We start from the raw sequence: 9583 nt of genomic DNA, 5'->3' as shown, positions 1-9583 counted from the left end.
TTTCCTGCCTCAGCCTCCCCAGGAGCCAGGATTACAGGTGTGCATCACCACGCCTGGCTAATTTTTGTATTTTTAGTGGAGACGAGGTTTCACTATGTTGGCCAGGCTGGTCTCCAACTCCTAGCCTCCTATGATTCACCGGCCTCGGCCTCCCAAAGTGCTGGGATTATAGGCATGAGCCACCACACCTGGCCTACCTGCAGCTCTTTAATCCAGCAGCAGATCCTGGCCTGCATGTTAGCAGGAATTCAGGGCCATGTTGATCCTCAAGGGCTTGGCCCACTATAGACCTTTCAGTCTCCTTGATATAAATGAATTGGGAGAACCCAGACCGGGGTCTAGGGTCACAGTATCATCTGGCACTGATTCAGAAGTGTCCCTCCACAGAGGAGAATTCTCTAATCAAAAGAGTATCTGTAGACTGGGCATGGTAGCTCACACCTATAATCCCAGCACTTTGGGAGGCTGAGGTGGGTGGATCACAAGGTCAGGAGATCAAGAGCATCTTGGCTAACACAGTAATACCCTATCTCTACTAAAAATACAAAAAAATTAGCCAATGGGGCCTGGTGCTGTGGCTCACACCTGTAATCCCAGCACTTTGAGAGGCTGAGGTGGGTGGATCATGAGGTTAAGAGATAAAGACTATCCTGACCAACATGGTGAAACCCCATCTCTACTAAAATACAAAATTAGCTGGGCATGGTGGCTCACACCTGTAGTCCCAGCTACTTGGGCGGCTGAGGCAGAATTGCTTGAACCCAGTAGGCGGAGGTTGCGGTGAGCTGAGATCGAACCACTGTACTCCAGCCTGGCGCCTGGTGACAGAATGAGACTCTGTCTCAAAAACAAAAAAATTAGCCAATGACCACTCCACCCTTCCCTGTACCCTGTGCCAAACCCCTGGCACCAGCTCCAGTTCCCAGACCTTGGGGGCCAATGTAGAAACACCAGGTAGTACTACCAAATCAATCTTGAACTCAGCTAGAGATACAAAAGAATCAGAAACATAGCGAAACCTTTACTAGAAATATAGAGAAAAAAATATAACGGCCCGGGAGGTTTCCCGTCCCTTCAGGATGGATAACAAACAGATGGAGCACCTAGGTCCAATGGGGTTACTCCCGATCTACAGTTTCTTCCTCCAGAAGCAAGGCGTCTAGCTCCTCCAGCCTCTGCCGCAGCAGGGGGCCCACATCAGGGCTGGGGGTCACATTGGGAGGAACAGTCCTGCCCCCTGCAGCCCGGACCCCACGGGACAGCCGTCGTGATCGAGGAAGACTGCTGTCTCGAAATTCCACAGCCCGACGGAGCTTCCTCGAGCTGGTGAAAATCAGAGTCCCATTGCGCTCCCGGGGTTCCTCGAAGATGGTCTCAAAGGTCCTGGACGAGGCAGGGAGAGGAGCTGGTTATCAGCGTGCCCCACAGCTCCAGCTTCCCTCTGCCGCCCTCAAGCCTTTCAAGTGTCTCACCTCTTGGTTGTGGGTGACTGGTAATTCTTGTTGGTATAAATTTCTTCCAAGCTGAACTCCTTCTTGTTCAACCTATGAGCAAAGAGCAGAGGCCACTGAGAAGCGTTGAGCCAGTGGGGCCTGAAGGGACAGGTAAGTCCTGGTCTGTATTTCAGTTTCTGGGACATGTCAGGGCCAGGAGTGCTACATAAGACAGACAGGCAGTTCTGAGCACAAACCATGCCCACACTGAATTGAATTCTCCAGGCTGGACTGTGCTCCCTGAGAGGAGACAAAGTCATACTTCAGGGTACATGAGACTGCATCTGTTTGGCCAAGATGGCTCAATGCCCAGTGAGCCCCTCACCTGATTGGTCGAGGCAGTCCCATTGGTGTAAGGTTTAGCTGAGGACGGGCTGGTGTTCTGCGTATTCTGAATCGAGAAACCTTTCCCATGGTCTGCAAAAATGGGCAGATGGTAAAAGAGTGAAATGGGCTCAGGTCCCCAGTGGTCTCTTCCCCCCCATCTTCATGCCTACCTTGGTCTCAGGTTCTGAAAGCACCTGGTCCTTTGAGGCTCTTGGCTCCTTCCCTTTGGTTGAACCCAACCTGCCAAGAAGGTCAAGGCTCAGGGACAAACAAGATTCACTGCATTATCCCGGTCTCATGCCCGCTGGATACTCAGGGAAGGAGGCTGGGCCCAGGCTGCAGCCGGGCTTCGAGCGGGGTATTTTGAGAGCACTACCTGGGTTCTGCTGGTTCGGAGAAGGAGGAAGTGGATGCCGTGGACGAGCAAGATGTGGCGAGAGAAGGGGAGGCTCCCACTCCTCCGAGAGGGAAGACCTCTTTCCGGAGACAGGGCCGAGGGGGTGGCGGGGTTCGGGCCATTTCCCCACCACCCACAGTGTGCCGCCGTGGCCGTGGCCGGCTTGGTTGGGGTGGAGCAGGTGGCCAGGTGCAGGTACCAGAGCCAGGGGGCCCCAGATCAGGGCAGGAGTAGCTTCGGCCCAGAGAGGGCTTAGGGAGAGGTGCTGGGGTATTGTGGTCCTGAGCCCGCCACTGGCGGATGGGGGGCCGGGGGCTGACAGACGCAGTGCCCTCAGCAGCCCCAGACTGCTCAGCCTCTGAGATGGCGATCTTCAACTCCAGCTTCATGGGGGGGGCCGGGGGCGGGGGCTGTGGGATTTTGTTGGGCGTGAGGAAGATGTCAGCAAAGCTCTCCAGCTTGGAGCGGACAGAACGGAAGAGCGGGGCCAAGCCCCAGGGACTGAGGCGGGGGCGTAAAAGGCTGGACGGTGGTGGGGTGGATGGGAGCTCCAGAGCAGGATCTGGGGCTGAGGAAAGGAGAGGGTCACAGGTGGGCATTCCTTGGCTGCAGTGTCTCAGCCCCTCCTCAGTAGCCTCAGCCCCTCCCCCCATGCTCAATTTTGTGCACAGAGGAGTGAGCCCACCCCTAAAATACTAAATTCTGCATTTAGGAATTGAACTTCAAGCCTCTGACATTGACAACCCACTTTCATATACCAAGCCCTGCACTGGGAGGGGTTAAGCCCCACCCCCACCTCTGTACCTGACACTTCCAAGCTCAACTAGGATGTTCCAGACCCCCAAGTCTCATCCCATCTCTACTCGAGTTCCTTACCCGATGGTGGGTTCTCCGGAGAGTCTGCAGGCAGAGTAGATGTCTGGAATGGGGGTTCTAGGTCCCCGGGTGAAGGCATTGGCTGGTGAACTATCCTCATGGGCTCAGCTCTGGGGTGAAGGGCAAGGTAAAGGCTAGGGGAACTTCCAGGGATTCCACCTGAGCCAGCAACTCCTCTGCCCCTTAAGGCTGCTGCTGCTGCTTTTTTTTTTTTGAGACAGAGTCTTGCTCTGTGGCCCAGGCTAGAGGGCAGTGGCACCATCTTGACTCACTGCAGCCTCGAACTTCTGGGCTCAGGCAATCCTCCCACCTCAAGCCTTGCAAGTGGCTAGAACCAAAGGCATGGGCCACCACATCCAACTAATTTAAAACAATATTTTGGCTGGGCATGGTGACTCATGCCTGTAATCCAGGCACTTTGGGAGCCCGAGGTGGGGGGGATCACCTAATGTCAGGAGTTCGAGACCAGCCTGACCAACATGGTGAAACCTCAACTCTACTAAAAATACAAAAATTAGCCAGTTATGGTGGAGACACCTGTGATCCCAGCTACTCAGGAGGCTGTGGCAGGAGAATCACTTGAACTCAGGAGGCAGAGGTTGCGGTGACCGAGATGGCACCGTCGCACACCAGCCTGGGCAACAGAGCAAAAACTCCATCTCATAAACAAACAAATAAATAAATAATAAAACAATGTTTTTGTAGAGACGGTCTCACTATGTTGCCCAGGCTGGCCTCAACCTCCTGGGCTCAAGTAATTTTCCTGCCTCAGCCTCCTAAAGTGCTGGCATTACAGGTGTGAGCATGCCTGGCCCCTTAAGGGTTTTAAAAATGCCACAATGGGCTGTAATCTCAGCACTTTGGGAGGCCAAGGCGGCAGATCACCTGAGGTCAGGAGTTCAAGACCAGCCTGGCCAACATGGTGAAACCCTGTCTTAAATAAATAAATAAAATAAAATAAATAAAAATGCCACAAAGAAGGACTGGATCAGTCAGTCCCGATGCCCCTAGCTCTGGCTACCTGGATGATGGCTGTTGCCTGGATCCTTTGATAATCCCTTCTCCAGTCCTCTCACCTTTGTGCTGGGATGATGAAGTTGGGGGTCTCATCAATGAAGCCCTGGATAAAAATAGGGAATGTTTCTGGGGAGGCAGGGAAGCCTCCTTAGTGCCCCACATCCTGACTTTTTTGGTCCCCAGATACCTGCTTGGGTTCAGGCCAAAGATGTCTTTGCTCAGGCAGTGCCTGCAACCTAAAATGCTATCCTTAGACTGAGAAAAATCCAACTGAGACTCAGGCCTCCCACCCTTATTCTATCCCTGCTGAAACCCAGCAGAACCCGACATTCGTACCCTCAGTTCCCATACCTCAGCTGGAGGTCTAGGACTGGCGATGTCTTCCAGCATCACCACCAGGGTGGGCTGGGGGGCCTGGTCCACGTTTTGTGAAGGGCCCTCCTCTGGGCCAGGGGTTGTCTTTGATAGCCGCCTCAGGGTGGAAGAGGTCCGGTGGATTCGGCTCAAGGGCTCTCGGCACAAATGCAGAGGGTCGGGAGGCCTAGTGAGGGAACAGGAAGATTAGAAGGGCTCAATTGGGTCCCTGGTTTACTCCCATCCTGCCATGCTCACCTGGCCTGTGAGGACCACATGGCCTGCCGGGGTGGCAAGGCAGGAGGCTGCCTGTGGACAGGATCCTGAAGGTAGCTCTGGTGCCATGGGATGGAGGTCTCCTTTGGGGGCACCACGGGGACCTGGGAGAGAAAGAGGTGTCAAGAGCAAGGTGATGGAATGGGGTTGGACTGGGTAAGGTCTCCCTGTGCCTAACAGTGCCGAGTCCCAAACATGACAGAGATTAGGGCTAGAATTCACTCGGATCCCCAGAGAAGAGATGAATTGGACTGAATTAGGGGCCAGGTATTAAGAGTTCTAAGCTGCAGGTATGGGAACTGGGTGATCTCACCCATGCTGTTTAGGGAAATGAAAAAGACAGGGTGAGCTAGAGTGGTCACTGCCTTTTTTGGGCCTCGGTTTTTCTTATCTGTGCAGTGGAGTCAAAGACCTCAGCCTGCTTCCTAAGGAGGCTGGGCTGGGAAGAAAGCAGAAGAGTTTCGGCCCGGTGCCATGGCTCACGCCTGTAATCCCAGCACTTTGGGAGGCAGAGATGGGAAGATCACTTGATGCCAGTTTGAGACCAGCTTGTGCAACATAGCAAGACCCTGTCTCTAAAAAAAAAAAAAAAAAAAAAAAAAGAAAGAAAGAAAGAAATAGAAAAGAAAGAAAGAAAGCAGAAGAGTTTCTCAGAGTTGCAGGGATGTGGTTCCAGACCAGAAAGGTTGGTGGGGTAAACAGGCACTGCCCAATTCTAGATTGGAGTAAGTGGGAGCCAAGCAGGGCTCTAGCATGAGGGAGGTTGCCTGAGGGGTGGGTACAAGAATGATGGATTTGGACTTCAGTTATCCTCAGTAGGGATCTGGCCCGAGTTCGGTAGTGAGGAAAGGCATGGGGGAATAGAGGGTCTCTTGGTTCAGGGTGCTCACCATTCGAACAGCCATGACATCTTCCAGCACCACGGCCAGGACCCGCCGAGAGGCCTTTTCCAGGGGTGAAGGGGCCGCCGGGGTCTGCAGCCTCTGCCGTTTCGGGCTCGTGGCTCCCCATAATGCTCGAGTCAGAGGCTGGCGGCACAGACGCGGCTGGCCAGGCGGGCTGGAGGGTGAAAGAAGCAGAGGACGGTCGCTCGAACCTGTCGCTGGCTCTGTAGTTTCCCCGAACGGCCGCCAGGATCCCCATCTCCCAGGCTCAAGACAGGCGGGCGGGGTGCGCTCTCACCTGGAGTCCCCGGGCAAGTCCATGGGAGAAGCGGCGGCTCCGGGGTTTCCCTGGGGGATCCCAGGCTGAGGCCTGGGGCAAAGGGGGAGTGGGGGAGCCGGGGGTGAGGTCTAGCCCCTTCCCCGGGGCTCCGCCCTTCATCGTCCGCCCGCAGCTCCCCTTAGTCCAGCGACCGTAGCCCTGGGGCGCGAAAGGGCGCCCCCGGCCGGCCGCCCAGAGCGAGTGTCCTACCGCTGCCACCGCCTCGATCAGCGGATCACTCGCGCCCTGTCCGGCACCTGCCGCCAGAACCCGGACTGCAGCGGCCCCAGTTCTCCCACGGTCCCAGCCTCTCCAGGCCTTTGTCCCTGCAAATTATGCCCCGAAATCCCCCGGGATCCACGGGGATCCCGGTCCTGGGAGGCTATTTCCGCTGGATCCCTCTGCGATCCTCCACTCCTAGCGAGTGGCCGAGGACTCCACAGCAATACTCCACACATCGACGACCCTCCCTCCCACCAGATCTAGACTGGATCCCTGCGGAAAGAATCCTACAGCGCGGTTCCGCCAATCAGACGCCAGGCAAGGCTTCTGCTTCCCCTGTGAGCTTCGGCGCCGCAAAGTACCGCTCAGACAGGGGCGGCCCGAGATGGAGCATTTCTGAACTCAGTCTAGATCCCCGGGGATCCACTGTCAAGCAGATACCCGCTTCACTCCAATCCCGGGAGGTCCCGCCCACAGACGCCCCCTCCCTCCTCGCGTCCCCGCCCAGCGGTCTCCCCGGGCCCGGGACCAGAAGGTTCAGACGTTTCCTTCCCCACCCCATCCCCCCCTCCCCCCGCCCTCTGCAGCCACTCCTTTCCCTCCCGCAAGCGCCGCTCACCGCCGCCTCCCGTGGATCCCGGGTCTTCCGCAGCTCCCACCTCCGGCTCCTTTAAAACCAGGCCTACCCAAGGCTGCCCAACCGCTGAGGGCCTTCTTATTGGAGCCTCCGGGCACCGCCCAATCGCCGGTCCCCGTCTTCCGGGGTGGTGAGAAACTAAGTGAAGCCACCTAGCGGCCATTATCTCTAGGGGCAGGAAGCCAAATTGGGCGCCGCCGCCATGATGGTTGAGGGCAGATGTCTTAGTTCTCGTAGAACCGTGGTGGACTCGGTGGCGTCGTCTTTTGAGGGCCACATAGAATGCCAGGTTTCTTGAAATGTTAAGGCAACCGATTGAAGCTAGACTGCCGCCACGTTCTTTAAGGGCGTCTTCCGGTTCTTTCGTTCTTAAGCCAATAAACGTTAACTAAGTGCTAACGATATGTGAAATTCCCAATTTCCTAGAGTGGCCTCGTTTGGGGAAGGTTCCGGCACACCTTCCTGGGTTCCTCAATGGGGTTCCCACGGCCCCACGTTCGAGTTTAGGAGGGGGTAGGGGGGCCCTGAGTCTGAACACCCGGGATCAAAGGCTCGGGCTGGTGCGGCCTGTGGCTCACTTGCTGGCGCCTTGTCTTGGAGAGATGGGAGCGAGCTGAAGTGGGGAGGATGCTAGGGGCGCTGAGTTTGACTTCGCCTGAGTGTTGTCTACCGTACTTCTCGGAGGAGTGGGGATGCCCGCGGGCTGCGCACAGGGCTCAGAGCAGGGGCGTCCTTGCTGGAGACCAAGAATACACCTTGGCTTGCTCGCGGGGCCCAGCTCTCAGGAACCACTCTCTTAAGAGGGGCCTGCCTGATGGGGGAGGTGTAAATAGTCCTGAGGAGTCAGGGATCAGGGTGGGACGCTGCTGCTTGGAGGGGCTGCGTCGTGGACCTTTACCCGGAGCTTGGCTATTGGTGTGGAGGAAGTGTGCATGTAGTGGCTTCTTGCAGAGCCATGAAGGTGCCCAAGACCGCCTAACCAAAGCCCGTGCCTGCACTAGGTCTCCTTCCCCAGATTCCCTGGTCCAAACCAGTCCTTTCTTTTTTAATTTTTTTTTTTTTTTTTTTTTTTTTAACCTGAGGCAGGGTTTCGCTATGTTGCCCAGGCTGATCTTGAACACCTGGGCTCAAGCGGTCCTCCTGCCTCGGCATCCCAAAGCGCTGGGATTACAGGCGTGAGCGCCCAGCCCCAGTCCTCATTTTCTTTTCTTAACAGAACAAGAGATCCTGAAGCCTAGCATTCTGGGTCCGAGATAAGGTGCAGAGGCGCCTCCTGGTCCAGGTGTCATAATTCTTTCTCAGGGGATTGAGTGATGAAAGTAATAAAACAGGGCCAAGTGTGGTGGCTCACACCTATTATCCCAGCACTTTGGGAGGCAGAGGAAAGCGGATCACTTGAGGCCAGAAGTTCAAGAGCAGCCAGGCCAACATGGCAAGACCCCATCTCTACAAAAAATTAGCCGAGCAAGGTGACGCATGCCTGTTGTCCCGGCTACTCAGGAGGCTGAGGTGGGAGGCTCTCTTGAGCCTGGGAGGTCACGGCTGCAATGAGCTGTGATCTCGCTACTGAACTCTAGCCTGGGCAACAGAGACCCTGTCTCAAACAAACAAGGGATAATGTGGAAAGAGCATAATCGGGAAGAGCTTCCGTGGGAAATGGAGGCTCCCCAGGTCCGTCCCTAAGGACTCATCCAGAGAGACGCTCTTCTAGGACTACAGTATCTCTGTAACAGGAGGTCCGCTGGGTCCTCTGGAAATCCATTTAGACTTCTGGTGGGAGCAGGCGGTGCTTCTTCCACCTAGTGGTGTTCTCTGTCTCTCTGGCTCAGGGCTGGCTGTAATGGTGCTTGAGGAGGTACAGCGATGTTTCACCCAGCTGTGAGTGCTTGGAGAGTCTTCCAACCTTCCCGAATTAAGAGTGAAACCGGCTCACGCCTATAATCCCAGCACTTTGGGAGGCCGAGGGAGGTGGATTATTAGGTCAAGAGATCAAGACCATCCTGGTCAACATGGTGAAACCCCGTCTCTACTAAAAATACAAAAATTAGCTGGGAGCTACTCAGCTACTTGGGAGGCTGAGGCAGGAGAATTACCTGAACCCAGGAAGCAGAGGTTGCGGTGAGCCGAGATCGCGCCATTGCACTCCAACCTGGGTAACAAGAGTGAAACTCCGTCTCAAAAAAAAAAAAAAAAAAAAAAAAAAAGAGTGAAACCCCACAGGTGCTTTTCAGGCTCCAGAGCAGGAAAAACCTTCAAAATCAGAGCAGGCCTAACCTGAGTTTTTGGGTTTTTTGTTTGTTTGTTTTATTTTTTGTTTCTGAGACACTCCATCACCCAGGCTGAATTGCAGTGGCACAATCTCAGCTCACTACAACCTCCGCTTCCTGGGTTCCAGTGATTCTCATGTCTCAGTCTCCCAAGTATCTGGGTCTAGAGGTGCTCATCACCACGAACAGCTAATTTTTTGTATTTTTAGTAGAAACGGGGTTTAACCGTGTTGGTTAGGCTGATCTTGAACTCCTGACCTCACCTGCCTTGGCCTCCCAAAGTGCTGGGATTACAGGCATGAGCCACCACACCTGGCCCTAATCTGAGTTTTAATTCTCTAGGTCTCTTGAAGTCAATGACACCAAGGGCAAAAGATGTAGTTCAAAGAAAAGTCCTGGACCTGAGTATTTGGTAGGAAGGGGCCACCCGTGTGACCCTAATTTGAGGTGCTAGAGTTCATCAAATGGAAGTCTAAGGTAGACAGTGGCAGTCTTGGCCCTTAGCCCAGGCCAG

The 9583-nt window shown here is 54.9% G+C and overlaps 1 protein-coding gene across 6 annotated transcripts; it reads right to left on the bottom strand.

The window, feature by feature from the left end:
• Positions 1–1001: 1001 nt before the first annotated feature.
• Positions 1002–6813, bottom strand: PRR14 (proline rich 14). 6 transcript variants are annotated; one of them, XM_078345157.1, is made up of 13 exons: positions 6457–6813; positions 5923–5994; positions 5631–5799; positions 5224–5315; positions 4723–4844; positions 4462–4651; positions 4170–4213; positions 3094–3203; positions 2197–2785; positions 1991–2060; positions 1819–1910; positions 1473–1544; positions 1002–1383 (listed from the first exon to the last, which is right to left on the bottom strand). In XM_078345157.1, exons 3-13 carry the CDS (start codon positions 5749–5751, stop codon positions 1119–1121), a joined length of 1767 nt encoding a protein of 588 aa, XP_078201283.1. In that variant the 5' UTR covers positions 5752–5799; positions 5923–5994; positions 6457–6813; the 3' UTR covers positions 1002–1118. The 6 variants fall into 6 exon arrangements, with proteins under 6 accessions (XP_078201283.1, XP_078201286.1, XP_078201282.1 ...); XM_078345160.1 differs by having other exon boundaries at positions 5153–5315; positions 6785–6813; XM_078345156.1 differs by having other exon boundaries at positions 5923–6813.
• Between the last annotated feature and the right edge of the window lie 2770 nt (positions 6814–9583).

Source organism: Callithrix jacchus, chromosome 12 (assembly GCF_049354715.1).
Source record: "Callithrix jacchus isolate 240 chromosome 12, calJac240_pri, whole genome shotgun sequence".
Classification (NCBI taxonomy): Eukaryota; Metazoa; Chordata; class Mammalia; order Primates; family Cebidae; genus Callithrix; species Callithrix jacchus.
The sequence above is the reverse complement of the archived record's forward strand: the minus strand, read 5'-3'. Positions and strand labels throughout refer to the sequence as shown.

What these genes read in the sequence shown, in the direction of transcription:
- PRR14 (XM_078345156.1), bottom strand. Translation starts at nt 6,063, where the DNA reads ATGAAGGGCGGAGCCCCGGGGAAGGGGCTAGACCTCACCCCCGGCTCC. An exon ending in ATGTGGTCCTCACAGGCCAG is followed by an intron (nt 4,652 to 4,722) that starts GTGAGCATGGCA and finishes TTCCCTCACTAG; the next exon opens with GCCTCCCGACCCTCTGCATT. An exon ending in GTCCTAGACCTCCAGCTGAG is followed by an intron (nt 4,214 to 4,461) that starts GTATGGGAACTG and finishes ATTTTTATCCAG; the next exon opens with GGCTTCATTGATGAGACCCC.